Source organism: Oncorhynchus mykiss, chromosome 9 (genome assembly GCF_013265735.2).
Source record: "Oncorhynchus mykiss isolate Arlee chromosome 9, USDA_OmykA_1.1, whole genome shotgun sequence".
Taxonomy (NCBI): Eukaryota; Metazoa; Chordata; class Actinopteri; order Salmoniformes; family Salmonidae; genus Oncorhynchus; species Oncorhynchus mykiss.
In genome coordinates, this window is record NC_048573.1 from 20969452 (window position 1) to 20991736 (window position 22285).

General features: G+C 42.2%; 1 protein-coding gene across 13 annotated transcripts in view; it reads right to left on the bottom strand.

Moving 5' to 3' along the window:
* LOC110531730 (adhesion G protein-coupled receptor L3) overlaps positions 1–22285 on the bottom strand; it is a 341603-nt gene that overhangs the window by 38408 nt on the left and 280910 nt on the right. For all 13 annotated transcript variants that reach the window (XM_021615077.2, XM_021615078.2, XM_021615075.2 and 10 more), the window contains 3 exons: positions 20332–20451; positions 12162–12367; positions 9394–9570 (listed from right to left, as the gene is read on the bottom strand). In XM_021615077.2, the coding sequence (XP_021470752.2) occupies positions 9394–9570; positions 12162–12367; positions 20332–20451 (503 nt within the window). The remainder of the gene's footprint in view (positions 1–9393; positions 9571–12161; positions 12368–20331; positions 20452–22285) is intronic.

A 22285-nucleotide genomic window follows, 5' to 3' on the forward strand; every position in this document is an offset into this window, starting at 1 on the left:
CGTCGAAGGAATAAGCGTTACACCGAGATTGCAGGCAATCTCAACGCTCTGCGTTACAGGGAAGACATCCTCCTCCCTCATGTGGTACCCTTCCTGCAGGCTCATCCTGGCATGACCCTCCAGCATGACAATGCCACCAGCCATACTGCTCGTTCTGTGCGTGATTTCCTGCAAGATAGGAATGTCAGTGTTCTGCCATGGCCAGTGAAGAGCCCGGATCTCAATCCCATTGAGCATGTCTGGGATCTGTTGGATCGGAGGGTGAGAGTTAGGGCCATTTCCCCCAGAAATGTCTGGGCACTTGCAGGTACCTTGGTGGAAGAGGGTAACATCTCATAGTCAGAACTGGCAAATCTGGTACAGTCCATGAGGAGAAGATGCACTGCAGTACTTAATGCAGCTGGTGACCACACCAGATACTGACTGTTACTTTTGATTTTGACCCCTCCCGCCTTTGTTCAGGGACACATTATTACATTTCTGTTAGTCACATGTCTGTGGAACTTGTTCAGTTCATGTCTCAGTTATTGAATCTTGTTATGTTCCTACAAATATTTACACATGTTAATTTTGCTGAAAATAAATGCAGTTGACAGTGAGAGGACGTTTTTTTGTTGTTGCTTAGTTTACATGATTCCATGTGTGTTATTTCATAGTTTTGATGTCTTCACTATTATTCTACAATGTAGAAAATAGTAAAAATAAATAAAAAACCCTTGAATGGTGTTCTAAAACTTTTGACCGGTAGTGTAATTATTGAGGGTATTTGTGTTGTAACATTATAACTACACTACATTGTGTATTGAATCAATCAAATAAATAACTGGCCAAAATGACTGTCGCAGTGTTGACAATCTGATTAACATCTGAGAATAAAGGTATTTTCTTGTTACTGATGTTACACTCAAATGTATATTCACTAATAAACTCAAAACAAGATGAAACTGACTTTTGGTAGGGTCACCATCGACCTCTCCACACAATGACCTAGCTGTCACAGATTGGACCACATGTGGTAAGGTGGAAATGGCATGAAAATGTGTCACCAGTGTGTTCTGGCTAGTTAACAAATTGAGCTACGGAAATGGCCACAGGTGGCTGTGAAAGGCACTATGGGTAATCTATTAAAGGCCCAGTGCAGTCAAAAATGAGATTTTACTGTTTTGTGTACAGCATATACACTGAGTATACAAAAAATTAAGAACACCTGCTCTTTCCATGACAGACTGACCAGGTGAATCCAGGTGAAAGCTATGATCCCTTATTGATGTCACTTGTTAAATCCACTTCAATCAGTGTAAATGAAGGGGAGGAGACAGGTTAAAGAAGGATTTTTTTGCCTTGAGACATGGATTGTGTATGTGTGCCATTCAGAGGGTGACTGGACAAGAAAAAATATTTAAGTGCCTTTGAATGGGGTTTGGTAGTAGGTGCCAGGCACATCGGTTTGTGTCAAGAACTGCAACGCTGCTATGTTTTTCAAGCTCAACAGTTTCTCGTGTGTTTCTCGTGTGCTTCCCACACATCTGTGGGAAGCATTGGCGTCAACATGGGCCAGCTTCCCTGTGGAATGCTTTCGACAACTTGTAAAGCTGTTCTGAGGGCAAAAAAGGGTGTAGAGTGGAGAGTGCAACTCACTAATATAATAACATGTCCCAGGGAAGCGATTGGGGACATTGCCCAGTGTAGGGTGCCGTCTTTCGGATGGGACGTTAAACGGGTGTCCTGAATCTCTGGTTACCAAAGATCCCATGGATCACTTTTCATAAGATTAGGGGTGTTACCCCAGTGTCCCAGCTAAATTCCCTGTCTGACATACCATCATGGCCACCTATTCATCCCCAGCTTCCAATAGGCTCATTCATCCCCCTTCCTCTCCCCTGTAACTATTCTCCAGGTTGTTGCTGCAAATGAGAACGTGTTCTCAGTCAACTTACCTGGTAAAATAAGGGCAAAAAAATGGACTGTTTTTCTTCTCAACAGCCTTCAGCTGTGATGAACATGACAGCAAATTGTATTTACATGGAGTGATCCTGAGGATGTCAGTTTTGTAGAGCAGATATTCAATCACTCAAAATGTGTGTGTGTGTGTGTGTGTGTGCAATCTCAAAGGCCTGTGCTTACACAATAGTCCTCAAGGACAATATCAGTGAGTCACAGCTAGAGAACGCACTCCTCACTGTTTGTTTTACTGGAAGCACACAGTATTAAAGCTGGGACAAAAAGCCAAAAAATACAGACACAGCTTCCGTCTATACATTTCGGTGATTTTGCTACTCAACGTTCCCGTAGAATGCTCAAAAAACATGATTTGGTCAGCAGCAATAGCCTTTGCATTAGGTTGATTCCTGCTACGGAAGTATCTGTCTGTTCCCGTTTCGCAGTCGGTTGTGGACTCTCACTCCGTCTCCCCAGTGTGCGTACGGAGGAGGGAGAAACGCATTGAGAAGCTCAAGCATAGTGTAGGTCAAAATGCTATTGTGGGGGAAAAGACAGCATTTCTCACCTCTTAATATTGAGTTAATGTCACCACTTTACAACCGGAGTAGGCTGCAGTTAGGGTGATTTTGGCGCAGTCTAGGCCTAGCGCTATAGGACACAAGTCTACATTTACCGATAGATTAATCACTTAGCCTACATGGCTATCGAGCAACACTATCATATTTGGAGTTAGCAATCTAGCTAAGTGTTTTGAGCTCCCACTTCCTCAGGGGGTGAATAATACAGCCTATTAGGACAATAGGCCTACGCACGAAGATGTCAGCAAATTCTCTGAAGAGCGCCCCCAATAATGGGATAATTCTGGATCCCATTTGGACAGGTTGTACTTCAAAATATTAATCAATCATGCATTTCCTGGACATGTTAGATGAAATAGCTGTTTGTTTAAAAAAATATATATTTTATTTGAGGCTACCATCTCAGTTGTCTTACTTGGCACTGGAATAAAAAATGTCTAGAGCCCTGCCGGTAATGTTAAGTCACTGTCCATTAAAACATTAAAAACATTTGTTGTTATCAAGCAAAAGAGTTACATTTATCACAATATGACTCAAGCACCTCCTCAAAACCTAATCTACGAGAAAAGGGTCAGATTATTGCAACATTTTATTTCACACATCACCATCATACACAGCATACATTTTTTTCACACAAATGAGCACTTCCTCTGAATCAAACTTCGACCCGAGTCAGCAGTATTAATCTTCACTGGGGGGCAGGGTAAGAGGCTAAAGCATCCAGCTGGGATTTTCTACAGCCTCCATTGTAGTAGGGGATGCTTTACATAAAGGCTTTTTGAACAGGTGCGCGGAGCATGGGCTAACACTAGCGGAGAGAGATGGGAGAACAGACGCTGATCATTAAGGGGCTGCTCTACAATAACAGTCGACGCGCTACCCTGAGTCTGGGGAGAGGCGCTCTTTACATTTTCTTGCCTGATGAGCCGTTGTGTATACATCAGGGGGACAGGGGGATGACACGACTGTGGAGCAGTGTGCCGTAGAGCAGTGTGTGTGTGTTTGTGTGTGTGGCTGTCTCTGGTCCTCCGTACTACAAAGGCATCTCATGCACTGGGTGGTGGCAGATGCAGACTGTTTTGAAAAGGGGGCCTAGGGTGAGTTGAGCTAGCGAGCTGTGCCATGGCTTCAGGCTCTATCCATCACAATCTTTACATTAATGGGGGGGGGGGGGGGGGGGGCTGAGTCAAAACGAGGTGGAGGCGTAGGGTGCATCCACACGTGTGTGATCGATCTACTGCAGTGACATCTCTTTGTTCTGGGAGGGTGGATGATCGCTAAGGTGCCAACGGCCACAACTTTATCACTACGATGAAGACCATTTTCTGGGGGCTCGACCGGGCGTCCGCAGCGGGAATGGGAACGAGGGTCCCGAAAGCAGCGGACCGTAATTCGCTCCAAAATTCAGTCTGTCATGGGAGGCCAAGGAGTCATACCACAGGACATGTTACTTACTGGGGCGGTACGAGCCTTGCGCAGATTCGATTTGTCTTCCCTCCACCCTTTAAACACACATATATTTCATTCTGGTTGGATGCCTTTGGGAGATTGGGTTTGCCCCTGATCTGTTACCACAAGGCACAGAATAGGACCTCAGGTTGATGGGAAGTCAAACGCAGAGGTGTATACATGTCAACTGCATTCCCTGTCACCCTATGCCCTGACCACTCCAATCAAGTCAATCCAATCAGATATCACACGATACCAAATGAATCACCATTGCACCCTTCATCCTAGCAGGGGTGCCTCCACTGTGCTCTGGTCGTGCTCAGATCCACTGGGCCAATGGGAGAGAGAGGAGATGAGCTTCATTCCTTGATATACCTCAAAGAACCACTTGCAGCATGAAGCCAATCCAATTAAATTGAAAAAATCTGCCTGGATGACGCCCAGGGAGAGAAAGAGAAGGAGAGAGAGCTGGAGAGAGCTTTGAGTCATCAAATACGTCAGGGCAGGGCACATGTTGTGGTAAGGGTAGCAGAGGCCCTACCAAGGGGTGTCGAGCGTTGAATTCACGTACAGGCAAGCATTTACGATCTTAAAGAGCCAGGAGGAGGGAGTTTACATTCAGTGCATGTGCCTAATAGAACCGTACAATATTCACAGCGACGATAACCGTGATATACCGTACTGCCAGTGGTGGAGCCTTCTAAAGCGGAATGCGTCCAGATAACAGTCGGAACGTAGATCTTTCCGACGTCATCTTTACTTTTAATAAACGTACAATAAAAGCACATGGATGACTTGCCACGTCATGATATAGATGGATGGAAAGCTACATATGTGGATGGATGGATATATGGAAGAAATAAGTTAGAATTAAGCAATAAGGCCCGAGGAGGAGGGGTATATGGCCAATATACCACAGCTAAGGGATGTTCTTAGCTTAGCTGTGGTATATTGGCCGTATATCACAAACCCCTGAGGTGCCTTATTGCTTTTCTAAACTGGTTACCAACGTAATTAGAACAGTAAAAAGGAATGTTTTGTCATAGCTGTGGTTTAAGGTCTGATATACAACGGCTTTCAGCCAAATCAGCATTCAGGACTCGAACCACCCAGTTTATAATAAGTTATAAGTTAATATAGTGGGAACTGTGCACACTATAACTGTGCCCTCTATACATTTCAAAGCCTGAACGTATCAGGTGAACGTATCATGATTTCAGATAAAGACACCCCACCAGAATACGGATGTATGAGGCCATTGATTTATACACTGGTGGACCCTAGGGAATGGTGCCACTTACAGGTGGCTCAATATTACCCCCAGCCAATCGCGGCATACACACTCAGCACCTAAGTAATGGCTTGTAGGTGGAGGGACAACAGGTCTATCTTTCTAAGTCTCGGCTGGGTCTTCAGATGCAATTTAAACAGTGCCCCCACAAGCCTGGGGCTGTCTTGGAAATGGAAGCTTAAATTCCAATGGTTCGATAAAGAGTAGACTGTTGCTGCCTTGGGTAGCTGGCTGGGTGGGTGTTTGGTGTAATTTTGGGCCATGATATTTAAGGTATTTAAGAAGAACGTCTAAAGCAGGTCTTTCCAAATGTTGGTCCTTTAGTAACACTGGTGTACTTAGTTTTTTAAAAACTCCAATCCCTTTGTTATGTTTGATTAATCTTTTCTATGGGAACTGGAATGCACATGACCTCACCGTGTAGAAAACAAAAAGGCCTTTGAATCTAAAATATTTCATGTAGGTAACATCAAAATAGATGACACCATGTCTCTGTTGTATCAGACAACCGCATATTAAAAAATATCAAGTTGGATATTGATAGGAATGACAACCTGCTAGGACAGGTTGAAGCAATTCTCAAAAGCCATTGGAACCTTCCATTGAAATCACAACCAAATCTTCTCTGAGTAACTTCCAGCTGGAAGTATTATTGTACATTTTTAACATACTATTTCTATGCTTGATGAGAGAGCAGTTGGGAGTTGTATGAAGAGGAGACAGCGTCACGCTCTACTTTGACAGAGCACTTAAGCAATCACTCTCATCCTCACGCGAAACTCCCTCGCAATCACTTCCCTTCCAGGAGACACAAAAGCGACATAATCTCTGACTGACACACGGCTGGTTACAGCCCGTTTGGGTTTATTTTGGTGTACGAGGCCGACTGATGTACTTCAGTGCGGCGGGCAGGAACAGCTGACAAATGGGACGGCTTTCGCCATCAAGCTAGATCATGTTGGTGCACAAAAGTCCACGATCCTTTCCTTACTGTTTGGATGGTAGCTACCTCATCCCCTGTCGTTGACAGACATGGTGTTTGTTTGCTGGATTTGATAGTGAGTCACACTGTCAACTCCCCTCAGGACTGTTGACTTTTTTTGAAAGAGGACAATGCTTCAGCCAGTATAAATAAAAGTACAAATTAAATGTGCTTGACAAAATATACAAAGCACAGATTACTTTGTCATCACAACCCTTCAATAAGTGCTAGTCCACAGAGTATCAACGAGTCAAACGACGTGCCAAGAACCTTGGAACGATGAACTAGACGTGTTTGAGAAAGAAGAAAAAAAAGCTATGTGGAACTTTGTATACTGACATTTCACGGTATACTGCAGTATTCTGGAACCCCATAGGGCTGGGTCCCATAACCCCTATGAATAGCAAAGATGCATATTTGTTCTTCTTCTTTGGCAGTTCAGAAAGGTGATAATTGACCACAAAGACGACCATTGACTAGAAACCTAATTCCTCAGAGAGCCAAAGCCTGTGGATTCTGAATCCATTCATTTACAGTACTGAGCGAACATGATCGTGAGACGGTGGGGTCAGTTATCGTTGAAAGGCACCTCATTAGCTGTTCCATGTTGTATTAATGGCTTGAAACAGCATAGAGAAAAATCACTAAGTTCATGCTTCTGATATGGGTTATTTACTCTAGGTCAGCTTCAGAATGTCCAACAGGTTGAGTTCTGATTGAAAACAGGTCTGTTGGGAAACCACTGCATAGTGTGTATTAACTCCGGAGTACTATATGCCATTTCCTATACATCACAGGCGGCTGGTGGCACCTTAATTGGGAAGGACAGGCTCATACTGTAGGAATGGCTGGAATGGACGGAATATATTGACACATCAAACACATGGTTTCCTTGTGTTTGACACCACTCCATTCCGTCCTGTAAATACTTCATGAACACTACTACGGCCTCAACACCACCACAACATAGTCCAAGATAAAGACATATTACAAATGATTACCAATGTGTGCATAAGATAACGCTGCCACGCTTTCAGCAATACGCATCAACGTATCAAACAGTGCATTATCGTAAAAGCACTTCGAATTTCTTATTGTTATTTTCTGCTGGAGCACCCAGTCTATCTGGCTAAATTACAGCAACATGAAAGATGACGGTGATAGTGGGCCTCTTCCTTCTCAAAGTGAGGATGGCAATTGCAGCGTGACTATCTCTTCTGGCGATGGTGCTAAACAAGACTACAGGATTGTTTTGTCGCCATGGAGACAAAATACGGACATCCCAATTGATGGAATTTTTGTTGTTAACTGACATTTAACGGTTTTCTCCCCCCCCCATTCACTTGGCGCTTCTGGATTGGAATGCCTTGGCAGTTTGTCAAAAGATGCCTGCATTTCCTTGAAATGTCTTCCGATGACACTGCCTTTTCGACCGAGCAGAAACATAGAGTAGATGAATGCAGACATTTTGGAATTGGGATGTAAGAACCATCTACTTTCCCCCTGAATGCAACACCAGCATCCAGCGGTTTCCACACAGTGAATCACATGACAAAGCACTTCCTTCACTCCTATTCTTCACAGCTTCCCTCTGTATTCATGGCCCTGGCTAGAGATCGAGGCTAGAGCACACTAGCTCCCCCAAGCCAAGTGGCTGAGTGACAAACAGTGACTCCTGCTCACTAGGGGTAAACCTCTCTGGACCAGAGTGGCTGGTTGGCTGGGAGTGGGGGCAGACTGTCGCTAAGGGAGGTCCAAGGGCCTGTGGTTATATGGCCTTTGGCCAACTGGGACAGGCATTATAGAGTCCTCTTTCCTCGCTGACTAAAGCTAGCCTTGGGGGTCTTGGGGCCTTCAGCGGCGTGGCCCTCAAACTTGCAGTGACAGAAGTTATCTTTCTCTTTTCTGGCCAACAATCCCTTCCATCTCTCTCTCCCTTGAGAATCGCCGGTAACAGTGCCACTTTCACACCGCCGCACAGCGCAAACTACAGGCCAATCTTTCATGTGACAATCCTACACATCTCACATTATATATCCTCTCACTCTCTCTCCCTACCCACCTCTTTTCTTCTGTCAAACAGTCCCACACATTTTATTATATTTTGACTCTCTAGAACTCTCTCTTTCAACCACAGAGCAATGACAGAACTTACAGATATTATCTCCCATGTAAGAGAGCAGTAAGACGCAATAAGTAAATTAACACTTTCAAAATAAATGCAACCTTTCGCTAAATCTCTCTTTCATAAGAGTCTTTGTTCCCCCCGGAAACTGCAAGGGTTGAGGTTCGGGAATGAGAAGACATTTGAAAATTAGGAACAGCTGAAATATGCCGTGACCCCTGGGTGGCCTCTCACGGTAATGAGATGGTAATGAATTAAAATCTTCCCATAATGTCCAAATTCTTCCTTTAGTATCATGTTTATGGTTTTCATATTTAGCCCTATCCACATAGGCCAATTCCCACGAGTGTAAGGGGTTAAAAAGGAGCGGCAGGTAGCCTAGTGGTTAGAGCTTTGGGCCAGTAATCCCCAGCTGACAAGGAAAGACATCTGAGGTTCTGCCCCTGAACAAGGCAGTTAACCCACTGTTCCTAGGCCATCATTGAAAATAAGAATTTGTTCTTAACTGACTTACCTAGTTAAAAAAAACATTATTTATTTTTAAAGATGTGGATTCTCCTTCAATCCATCAACCTGCGAATATCGGGGTGTTTGGAACATCTAACCATGCATTCAGGTATAGAAAATTATTTTAAGCTAAGTAGGTACGCGGACGACTCAATGAAAGCCTCAACGATCTCTTGAAACCTCAAATGCATTTTCCTCCTGCAAGGGCCATTCTCTCCAACTACTTCACACAAGGCCAAATAGGGAATGGTCCCCACATCGAACACACACTCAACACTAAGGCTGCTTTTGGCACAAAAAAAAGCTCTTAGATTTGGATCTTAACTCAGTGCCACTCAATAGTGGTTCTTTCCTTTCTTGTAGAATGTGCTGCTGTGAAGGTCACAAAATAGAGCTATCCATCTGTAAGGCCACGCTATAACGTATGGTTTCATGGGATTTGTATTGCTTGTACTGGATCTGGGCTGAAACAAAAAATGGCTGAGCATGGATTGGGATGAGATGGTGGAAAAGGCCTTACCTTGACCTCCACATGAGCCATAAGGACGGCAAAGTTGGTCAGGTGGGTACAAGAGCACGTGGTGTGAGTCCGGTTGGTGCCTAGCAACCGGCAATCCTGCGTCGACCAGTACCCCGTCATGGTCCTCTTGGAATAACTCCAGAAAGAACAGTTGGGGTTAAAGCTTTCCTTGGATTGCTGTGGGGGACAAACCACATAACAATTAGCATACGGGCCCCAGCAGCACAATGACGCTAGTGGGAGGAAAAACACAAACACATTGATTGAAGGTTGAGTGATCCATTCTAAAAAGCCAACACTCTGGCTGGGTTAAACAGAAACGCATGGAGCTCATTTCAGGTGAGCCTCCCATAACCTTGACGTGCCACAACAGCATAACTCTACAGTGCTCCATTTCAAGACTAAATATCTCAGAAATAGCTCCTTGATTCCCTTTTCCGGTGGCGGTGCGGGTTTCCCCCCACTGCGGCGGTTGGTTTTAGTTTAATGGCGACGGTGAGCGCCGATGGAGCAGCCTTTCATTGTGTTTTTCGACCTTTCACTTTAACCTTCACTGTGCGACAATAGACTGCCCCGCTGTTTAATGGCCGCCACCGCCGCTCTCTGTCAGGCGGCAGCCTTAACGACTAGCTTCTCCCGCTATCTCGCTGGCCCGTTTTAAAACAGTCACTTTTGAGCTTAATGCAGATAAAGGGGTGAGAGGAGAAATGTGTCAATGCATACAAATGCCCTATATGAATGCCCTATATGAATGCCCTATTAGAAATGCCCTATATGATTGCTGGAAATAGGTCTGGTTTTAAGTTGAACTCATGTGGAAAGCTGCCATCTCTTGCAGCTAGATATTGCCTGACCACTTCAAATTGCACCTTAATGCTGTGTGCGTTTGAGGGGATAGTCCATAGCAGAAGTGTGTAACCCCAATCCTCAATATGCTTCTCACAATGTTGCTAAAGCTGTGACTGTGGAACATAGGCTGTGTCCCAAATGGCACCATATTCCCTATGTAGTGCACTATACTGTATAGGGAACAAGATACCCTTTGAGAAGCATCCATAATCAGCAGATCCTCTCCAGACATACATTTCCCGTCTGATTGAGTTCTCCTCCACACAGCCAACCAATGACTAGTTGGATATAGTGCAGCATGGACTGGAAAAACCAGACGAGGTGACCTTCTGTCCCATTAACCACTTTAATTAGTCCATTAAGTGCGGAGGCAAGAAAGCGAAACAATAACTAGAGGACAGCCACAGTCCTCTGGGACAAGTGATCCAGAACCTCTGATCTAAGGGCTATTAATTGTATAGTGATGGAACTAAACACTAGAGCGAAGAGTAGTATAGCCTGGTCCCAGATCTGTTGGTGCTGTATAGCCAAATACTATGGGGGTGTTTGGTATGACAATGACCACAGTAATCGGCAAAACGGCACAAATAGATCTGGGACCGGGCTATGAGAAGTACTCCTATATATCATTTTTTATTAATTATTTTATTTAACCTTTATTTAACTAGGCAAGTCAGTTTAAGAACAAATTCTTATTTAACTTTTAACCTTTATTTAACTAGGCAAGCTGGCCTCCCCCAGGCAAACCCGGACGACGCTGAGCCAACTGAGCGCCGCCCTATGGGGCTCCCAATCGCAGCCGGATGTGATGCTGCCTGGATTCGAACCAGGTACGGCAGTGTCGCCTCTTGCACTGAGAAGCACTGCGCCACTCTAGTCTCAGCATACCTGCAGTATAAAGAACCATCCTCATATATTTGGTCCATCTTTTTTAGAAGACTTAGAAGACTCTTTTAGAAGACTGAGAAGACTCTTTTAGAAGACTGAGAAGACTCTTTACAAAAGTCTACTGTTTAGAAGACACAGCACAGAGCAGTTCAGAAGACCACATGTTCTGTCACAAGTGCAAGTCTAGGGAACCACATACACTTATATAAGAGCACTGTTTTATTGAGATTAGACCAGTGGGCCGAGAAAAAGGTAGGAACGCGGCAGTGGCCTACATTATCCTCAGACAGTTCTAGCACTGTGTCTTCTGACAAAACTAGGAATTAAGCGAAAGGCGGGTGGTCCCCGGTAATAACTGCATTGACCCCAAGTGTGACATTTTCCAGTTTCATTTTGAAAAAAACATAAGCTCTCTCTCTCTCTCTCTTATATTTTATTTTAGTGTTCCTCTCCCTCTCTTTACCGCTATCGTTCGCTCTCTGATCTTTATTTTTTTTCCTCAAACTCCTTCTCCTCACAAACTGTCCCTCCCACACACTGCACACACACAGTCATCTGCAAGTTACTCTCAAGGTCTTTCAACCTGCCTAATAATGGCTCTGGGCGCTGTTGGGAGTCGTGCGAGGGGAAGATAATGCAGTCGGGGAGGAAGTTAATGCTTCGGCAATGACTAACCAGCCTCCAGGGACGACCAATAGAACGCTAGAACGCTGCTATCACCCTAGCCTTCCAGGTTAGACAGTTCTGTTCTTAAACTAATAGGGAGAAAACTAATGAAAACAAAGTTGTGCATCATCAATATGTTATGATAGATTACTCTTTGTTCTTCATGCTTTCTTCTTGTCAAAGAAATTGAGGTAAAAATTGAAGGGGTAACTTCATTAATTTACAAGTCGAAAATGGATTCCCAAACTGCTCCTTTTAGAAGAAAAAGGTGTGCCCACCAAGGTGTTTAGTAGTGAATTCAATGATAATCCCAAAGTGTGTGTTTTGTGTGCGCTTGCACATGTCCGTGTGTGTGTGTGTCGTACCTGCAGGTGTTTCAAGGTGAATATGACCGGTTCGGACAGGTAGACTTTGTTGCTTTCTTTGTTGATGGCTGCTGTGATGACGGGAGAATTGACAATGACAGAGTAGTTGGTGGCCATGGCTTCCCTGCCCAGTTTCATGCTGGCATTCTCTGTAGACAGGTAGGCTCCGATGTGCTTATACAGGACGAAGGCCATCCGGATCTCTCCTAGGAAATAAAATATGACATCATGGCCTGAAAATCCTCTCCTAATCTCCTCCCCTTTGTTTGCAGTGACAGGTGAAAACAAAAATGGCAGAAGATCATCATTAGGCTGGCTTTCACCTGTTCAGTTCTTTCAGATCAGAGCGATTAAGGCGAGGGAGATCTTTAAGGCAATTGAGACAGCCCCTGCCACCACTGACATAGCCTGAATGTGTGTTATTGAAATGTATTGATCATATTTTACCATAGAATAGAATGCTATTGTATACAGTATGTGACTGAAAAGGGGTTAAAGGTTTATGTTGAGGTTTGAGGTTTAAGTAGCAGGGAAAGTAGTGCCAGAAAACAAAAATAAATCCAAAGGTGAAAAATTGTCTAAATGTTTTGTATTTTTTGTGAATAAAGGGATAGTTTGTAAACCTAGCCTAGACATTGCTAAGGTTTATATGCCTATGAGAAACCCAGTCAACCTTTGGAACCGTTTTGGAAGTGCCTTGCTCAAGGGCGAAACGGCATTGGATGCACTACAGTTTAACTGACAGATTGTCAAATGTTGCGGTTCAACAGAATCAATATGTTTTGAGGTACGGTAACTCATTCCTTTTAGATGTTTGATTCCACAGGATTAGGGAGAGTTGAAACTATTTAGGCCAACTAATATGGAAAATTGTTTAAATGCCTCCGAGCATGTTATCAACGGCAATAAAGGTGTCGAGGCTGAAAAAAACACCACAGTAAGGTACGAGAGGTCATTTTAATTCAACTTCAACGAAACGTCATTATTGCCTACACTGACAAAGGGAACAGTTACTCTTCATTATTTCCTTATCTCTCTCCTGGCGTCCTTCTTTAGGCTTCCGATATGAAAGCACACTCCCCTCCCGCCTCGACTTGGATCACTTACTCGAGATGAAAGGAAAACAATGTGTGCGTGCGCTACCTCTCGATGAACGGGAAAAAGAAACACAGCTCCACATATAATGAAGCACTGCTGGACATAAGCGTATTCATCGAGTGGAGAGTGGTGAGCACGCGGAAAGAGATTAGTTCGTTTGCATGAACAAGTAATAAAGTCCAAAAATTGTCAGCGCCGCTCCCATAGATAGCCCCGTATTGTGTATAATAGCCTCATTACAGCTTAGAAGCAGCTCTTGAACACAACTAATTCCGCAACCGGGGACCCTCCTTTGCCCATTTGAAGTCAGTAAAAAGGCACTATACTTTATCAGACCTTGTGTTAGGGGTGGCAAACCCCCCTCATGGAGGGCTTACCCATCTGCTAGGCTCTCTCTCCAGCCCTTATCTAACACACCTGATTATACTAATTAGCTGCTTTCCATGACCTTGATAGCAGGCAGAATCAGGTGTGTTATAACATGGTTGGAGCAAAATGTAGACCCAGTAGCTCTCAAGGAGGGTTGGTCACCTCTGCCTGAAACCAACACTATTGTGGCACTCTTTCCATTATATTGATGTTATTCAAGGGAAACTATGAACTTACGGTGTAACGGGTATGTAAATTCAACTGGTACTTATACCACTTCTAAGGGTGGATTGAAACCAGACAAACTGATGCGTAAGAAACGCAGCAACTCAATGGTTTTCAGTAAGAGCAGTGCATTGGGGGAGTGCCACGGACATGGGTTTTTCTAGAAACTAGGGTACCAGGGAGGATTTCCTACACCGGATGACTTGTTTTCGCTGTTTATAAGTGATTGATAATAATCTGACAATTTCTTTTCATGTCATTACATTAAGATATAAGAGGGGATCAATACTGTAGCTATATTCAATACAATTCACGAGTTGATTTAAAACCTCTCTCATAGTTGGTGTGTTGACAGATTTTTCACATACTGTAAAACATTACTATTCTGTCCTTGCATTTACGGCAGTGTAAATTGTTGTTATATCATATATGAATCATCTAAATGAATCATTGAACTTGAGCCCTGTAAGAATCCTGGATCTAGCTGTTGGACAGTTTTTTGCGTCGAGATCTCAGAAATGCAGTGTACCCACGTAACATGTTGTGTCAGCTTATGTTACATGGGTGAAAACAGTTCATGGGTACACAAATCCACAAAAATATAAGCGATTGTAAAATCGAATGCTTCTAACCGAAAGAGTCACCTTATTTTGATACCAGTCTTGGTCGTTTTAACTCAAATATAATTACGTCTTAGTCATATTTTTGTCTTTGAATAATGATTTAGTCTAGTTATTGTCAAAATTACAGTGGGCCATTTTAGTTAATTAATCTAATTTTTGCCACATGACATTCGTATTGCCTCAATCTATAGTAAACATATATCACTGACTTCCATGTGAACAAACATACATAGCCTTGTCCTACCAACATATTTTTATGCATAACATCCTATTCTCTTCCCAACAGTAGAAATATGACAAACATGTACACTTCCTTCAGAAAGTATTTACACCCCTTCACTTTTTCCAATGTGGTTGTGTTACAGTCTGAATTGATTCAAATGTAGATGTTCTTGTCACTGGCCTACACACACAATATCCCATACTGTCAACGTGAAATTATATTTTTCAAAACTATTACTAATTCAAAGCTGAAATGTCCTGAGTCAATAAGTATTCAACACATTTATTATGGCAAGCCTAAATAAGTTTTAAAAAATACAACATGTGTTTAACAAGTAAATAACAAATAAAATAAGTTGCAAGGACTCATGCTGTATGCAATAATAATGTTTAACTTCTTTGGGATAGGGCGCAGCATTTTCACTTTTGGATGAATAGCATGCCCAGACTGAACTGCCTCCTACTCAGTCCCAGATGCTAATATATGCATATTATTATTGTTATTGGATAGAAAACACTCTCAAGTTTCTAAAACTGTTTGAATGACATCTGTGAGTGTAACAGAACTCATATGGCAGGCAAAAACCCAAGAAAAAATCCAAACAGGAAGTGGGAAATCTGAGGTTTGTAGTTTTTCAACTCAGCCCCTATCGAATACACAGTGGGATATGGGTCATTTTGCTTCCACTAGATGTCAACCGTCTTTAGAACGTTGTTTCAGGCTTCTACTGTGAAGTGGGAGTGAATGAGAGCTGTTTGACTAAGGGGTCTGGCAGCAGCCTCGTTCTCAGTCACGCGCGTTCACATGAGAGGTATCTCTCGTTCCATTGCTTTTCTACAGACAATGGAATTCTCCGGTTGGAACATTATTGAACAGTTATGATAAAAAGATCCTAAAGATTGATTCTATACTTAGTTTGACAAGTTTCTTCGACCTGTAATATAACTTTTTGAACTTTTCGTCCGACTGGACCTGAACGCACATTTGGATTTACCAAATGCCCTAACAAAAGAAGCTCTTTGGACATAAATTATGGACATTATCGAAACAAAATAAACATTTATTGTGGAACTGCGATTCCTGAATAATATTTATAATGCTATTTCTGACTAATGTTGACTGCGCAACATGGCGGATATTTATTTTGGCTGGTTTGGGCTCTGAGCGCCGTACTCAGATGATGCTTTTTCCGTTAAGTTTTTTTGAAATCTGACACAGCGGTTGCATTAAGGAGAAGTGTATCTAAAGTTCCATGCATAACACTTGAATTTTCATCAACATTTATAATGAGTATTTCTGTGAATTAATGTGGCTCTCTGCAAAATCACAGCATGTTTTTGAACTACTAAACATAACACACCAATGTAAAATTAGACTTTTGGATATAAATGCACTTTATCGAACAAAACATACATGTATTGTGTAACATGAAGTCCTATGAGTGTCATCTGATGAAGATCATCAAAGGTTAGTGATTCATTTTATCTCTATTTGTGCTTTTTGTAACTCCTCTCTTTGGCTGGAAAAATGGCTGGGTTTTTCTGTGGCTTGGTGGTGACCTAACATAATCGTTTGTGGAGCTTTCGCTGTAAATCATTTTTGAAATCAGACACTGTGGCTGGATTAACAGGAATTGTATCTTTAAAATGGTGCCTAATACTTGTATGTTTGAGAAATTTGATTTAGGAGATTTCTGTTGATTTGTATTTGGCGCCCTGCAATTTCATTGGCTGTTGGCAAGGGGTTCCGCTAGCGGAACGGGGTTAGACAGGTTAACATGATTTTTGAATGACTACCTCATCTCTGTATCCCGCACATACAGATAATTGTAAGGTCCTTTGGTCGAGCAGTGAATATCAAACACAGATTCAACCTTAAAGACCAGGAAGATATTCCAATGACTCGCAAAGAAAAGCACCTATTGGTAGACGGGTAAAAAAAATATATAATAATATCCCTTTGAGTATGGTGAAGTTATTAATTACACTTTAGATGGTGTATCAATTCACTCACTTACTACAAAGATACAGGCGTCCTACCTAACTCAGTTGCCGGAAAGGAAGGAAACTGCTCAGGGATTTCACCATGAGGCCAATGGTGACTTTAAAACAGGTAGAGTTTAATGGCTGTTTAATGTTTAATGGCGTTATCAAACGTTGCAGATAGAAATTTCATGAGTAGAGACAACGTTATTTCTTATTTAACATGTCTGAGAGGCATGTTAAAGAGATATCCTACCTCATTTGCACATGCTGTATTTAGATTTTTCTACTGTATTATTGACTGTATGTTTGTTTATTCCATGTGTAACTCTGTGTTGTTGTATGTGTCGAACTGCTTTGCTTTATCTTGGCCAGGTCGCAGTTGCAAATGAGAACTTTTTCTCAACTACTTGGATAAATAAAGATAAAATAAAATGTTGTCTACATAGCACCTGGCTATGCAAAGCAGTGGGGAAAGTGGGAGGGTTGAGTGAGACTACAAATTCAAAGACAGCCTACTTTTCTACTCTCACGGGAAAGAAAAACATAGCTATACTGTTGTTTTACTATTCAACTCATGTATGCTATTGTTTTTAATTTCATAAACCAACTTGTGTTTCTTAACCAGGTGTAGGTTAGCTAACTAGAAGGCTGGTGTGACTAGTTAGCTACGGGGAAGCAAGAGTCACTTGCACAATGTGTATAATTGGAGGAGGAGCCGGAGTGGAGCAGTGGGAAGGACACTCATCTTGTCCCACTGCTGTACAGAACTGTGCTGTGCATCTATGCCTCTAATATGTGGCCCGTTTCAGGAAACTAGGCTATGTCGTGGGTCACTACTTCACAGGAGAGCTGTTTGAATGTTAAAAAAATTCAAATGTGTTTTTTTGGCAGAAATGAACATGTGAACTTTCATGTGTCTTAATAACAATCATATGTGCCATCTGTAAATACCAATAAAATTATGAGCCTAGTTGGTTAAGCCACAGAAAAAGTCAGCAACCTTCCCGCTAACCATGATTGGCTGAGATAATGAGTGGGTTGGACATGCCGAGAGATGAGTTTGGATTGGTCTGCCATATAGCACGCTTCTGTCTATTTGAGGTGGTCAGTATTTCTAGGTAATCTTGTTTAACGAGGCAATTTTTTAAATGTTTTGTGTAGTAAAACTGCATAAGCCTAATGTCAAGTTAAAGTGTACTGTTAGCTAGCTAACATTAGCTGGTTGGCTCACTAGCTAACGTGTATGGATGCCTGAGACACCGAGGTATCTCTCCCCCTTATAATTTGGGATCAAATATGCTCTGAAAGCAAACATGTTGACATGAGTACCCTGATATCGGGGAATTTGTGCCATTCTGAAAAAAATGTTAGATATGCTCTCCACTTTCTGGAGGACCGAGTTTTCAAATCAGTGGAATTTGAGTATGATCGCTAAGGAGATGGAGAAAACACCGGTCTCCGGATTACACCTTCAAACTAAGGGCAACCATGGCATTCGACAGGAGATGCGTCCATCCATGGTGTATACGGACGGGTAAGACAGTTTAGCTAGCTAAATTTCAAATATTACACAATTTTGAGAGATTGTGATTTCATTTCAAGTTAAAGTGTACTGTTAGCTAGCTAATGTTAGCTGGCTGGCTAGCCAGCTAACGTTACATGTATGATCTTATTATTCGTATCTCAGAGCCATTTGCTTGGCTATTTATTGCCTAATGTATGCTAGCTAATATTAAACCTGGTTGGTAAGCTACCTGCAGATTCATGCAGGGTAGTAATGTCATGAGTTGGGATTGTGGTTCATTGTTTAACTAGCTAGGTACATGTCTTAACAAAAAACTAATCTCAGTGTGCCAGAGTGCAGAATAAATGCTGAATTTACAAACGCTCAACACGCGTTGAAAATGGCTGGTGTCAGTAAACGTCAGCAAAAAGCTTAATTAAATTGTTGCCAGCAGCACAGTTACATTCACCAATGCTCTGGATAACATGAAAACAGCCTAACCAGCTCTGCTAGGGCAAGTAAAATGGTCAGAGTGTGGTGTTCTCTCATTATGAGTGGGGTGTTCTCTCATTATGAGTGGGGTGTTCTCTCAGGCTAGCCAATGTTATGCAGTTAGCTTGGTTGCTTAACTGCTGTTGTGAGGTCAAAACGTTTGGATCTTTCCCTACTCATCGGCAAGAGCGTCCAGTGTGCTGTGCGCTCTGAACGCTCAGAGCGAAACACTCTGAATTTAAGAACAGACAATCTGATGACACAGTTGCAGGCACCAACGCTCTGGAGAACATAAAAGCCTAACCAGCTCTGCTAGGGCGAGTAATGTTCAGTGAGCTGTTCTCTCATTTGTGTCTGGAAGCAGCTAGCAAGTTAGCTTGGGTGCTTGACTGCTGTTGTTAGTCCAGAATGCTCGGATCAAACCTTAAAAATATGGGTGGGGCTAAAGCTTAAGAGGATGTGAACGATGTTGAATGGGTGTAGACAAAGAAGGGCTCTCCAGTAGTAGTACTAAAAATTCAAAGGCTATTTTCTCAAAAGTGAGTTTACAAGTTTATCAACTTTTAAAGCAAAATTACTTTCCCATTGTTCCGCAACTGTATGCCATTTTGTAGCTCTGAGTCTCCATTTTTATCCAATGTAAAACATTTAAAAAAACATTTCAAATGTTGCTACATAAGGCCGATTTGAGCCAGTCGGTTACATATTAATTGTGATTGTCACTGAAACGCTCTCAATCTCTTTCAAAAAATTTGACCAGTCCTCTTAGTAGTCAGATTTTAGTCACAGCGATAATTTTGTCTCATCTTTGTCTTGTCTACTGCGCAACACCCAATGCTATTCCTATTATTTATTCTGGACACAATGACAGCCTAGTGGGTTCTCCACAACATGATCTGGTAATGAAAGAAAATCATAAATGCATTGTGTTTTCCATGTTACACCTGCAATTTTATAACAATACAAGAGGCTTGAAGTAGCCAACTTGAATTTGAATTTGGAGCTCAGAAATGGAGGTACTGGGATAGGTCTACCTTGAAAATCGGACATTTCCTCAATTTGGTGTAATTATTGTAGCAAAATTATAAGTTATCTCGTTCCCTTATAATTATTAGTGATTACATTTTTGATCGGCTCTGTGAGAGATGTGGCCACGTTCGTTTGTTTCCTGTCGCTTCAATTGTAGGGTGTTGCACTACTCTGTTGCGGTAAAACCAGGTGCGGTTAATATGAGGATGACAACATCTAATGATGGCTTCAACAAATCCTTCCGTTATAAAAGGAACCAGGTTTTTGTGACTGTGTTGGCAACATAGGCCACAGGAAAATCTACATTTATTTGGTCAGGCAAGTCCACATTATTCTCACATATTTTAGAATATAATATTAATTTGAATATAAATGCATTGGCAAGGCCTATAGAATGTGTTATTCTTAAAAAAGTCTAATACTCCATTACCAGTTTATGTTGCATGCTTTTTGGGGGCGGAGGGCTATATGTACAATTATATAAGCTACAGAGTATGCAGGCTTTCGTTTCAGCCCAGCACCAAGTGACGGAACAAAATACTGCACACCTAAAAGCTGTTCAGGACTGGAGTTGGAGACCCTTGATGTACAGTAAACATTTATTTAAGGCAAAGCCATTTACCATTTCTCCCATGCTGTTTCAAAGTGCTCGCCGACAGGGTGATGGAGTTGCCTTGGCCACTCTGTGGGAATTTCAGGTCGGGCAGATTTCCTTCCGTACTCATCCTGGCCACCTCCAGCTCTGGACAGAGGGAAATGAGAAGAAAATGACCATTTAAATAACCCTATTATGAGGGGTGCAAGTGTTGACAGTTGATGCAAAGAGAATGCCATCTGGGATAACATGAGCATTATGAGTCAAAATCCATGCACCCATCACTATGGTCTGTCAACCTACTAAAACATGTTAGCATTGAACAATAGCTTTACATTGTAATATGAAACTCAGTTCTGCTCTGACTGTGTGCATCACAACACTGCTGTTTCAGTTCAGAAACAAAGCAGACAAGCAGGTAACAGCAACAAAGTAATTAGAACCCCCCCCCCCCCACCCACATCAACGGTCCTTGGGTGTGTTGAATGAAGTATATCGTCTGATTTTGGAAAGCTTTGAAGACTAGCGTCTCGCTGAAGCCTCTGATCAAGGCTGAGCTATACACGTCTCACAAAACTTTCTTCATCGAGTGAGGAGGAGTTCAGGTGTAATCCAGGGAGCCTTGTTGCACACTTCCTCGCTTTGTACGGTTGAAGAATAGTTGAAGCCGTGGAGCGCTTTGGCCCACACTTCAAGGAAGCTATAATTTTTCAGGGTGAGCTGAGTGGAAAGCGATGGGTAGACAAGATAGAGACGGATGGTGAAGACAGCCAGGTTTTGGCGCACTGGCTCAACAGCTGTTGTGTCTGAGGCAAGATCATAATTTGTGGTTCAAAGACTGCGGCATCGTATAGCAGCGGAACAGGAAGCATTTATAGGAGATTGACAAAGAATCCTTTTATTATTTAAAAAATATATATATTTTACCTTTATTTAACCAGGTAGGCAAGTTGAGAACAAGTTCTCATTTACAATTGCGACCTGGCCAAGATAAAGCAAAGCAGTTCGACACATACAACGACACAGAGTTACACATGGAGTAAAACAAACATACAGTCAATAATACAATATAAACAAGTCTATATACGATGTGAGCAAATGAGGTGAGATAAGGGAGGTAAAGGCAAAAAAAGGCCATGGTGGCAAAATAAATACAATATAGCAAGTAAAACACTGGAATGGTAGATTTGCAGTGGAAGAATGTGCAAAGTAGAAATAAAAATAATGGGGTGCAAAGGAGCAAAACAAATAAATAAATAAAATAAATACAGTAGGGAAAGAGGTAGTTGTTTGTGCTAAATTATAGGTGGGCTATGTACAGGTGCAGTAATCTGTGAGCTGCTCTGACAGTTGGTGCTTAAAGCTAGTGAGGGAGATAAGTGTTTCCAGTTATAAGCAATATCGTACTTTTGACGTGCTTGAATTTAGTTTGAGAATACAATTCAAAACACTGACAGAAACCGATCAAAACAACAGTACCTCTATTCTTTTAAAGGCCCAGTGCGGTGACAATTATGTTTGTTCTGTGTTTTGTATCATATTGTACAACAGCTGATGAAACTAACACTTTAAAACATTTGATCAGTGTTATTTCCTGATAGTTGCTGGTCGAAAATACAATCTACAAAGGATCATCTAATCAGCTTGTTTGCATAGGCGCGAGTTTCACCTAGCCTAATGCACATCACCAGGCGATAAATTAATGATTAACCCCTTACTCTGGTGCGATTTGGTATAATTTGGCTCCTGAGTGGAGCAGCGGTCTAAGGCACTGCATCTCAGTGCAAGAGGCGTCACTAGAGACCCTGGTTCGATCCCGGGCTGTATCAAAACCGGCCATGATTGGGAGTCCCATAGGGCGGCGCACAATTGACCCAGCATCATCCGGGTTAGGTTGACCGGGGTAGGTTGTCATTGTAAAATTAGTATTTGTTCTTAACTGGCTTGCCTAGTTAAATAAATAAAAATAAAATGATGGTAT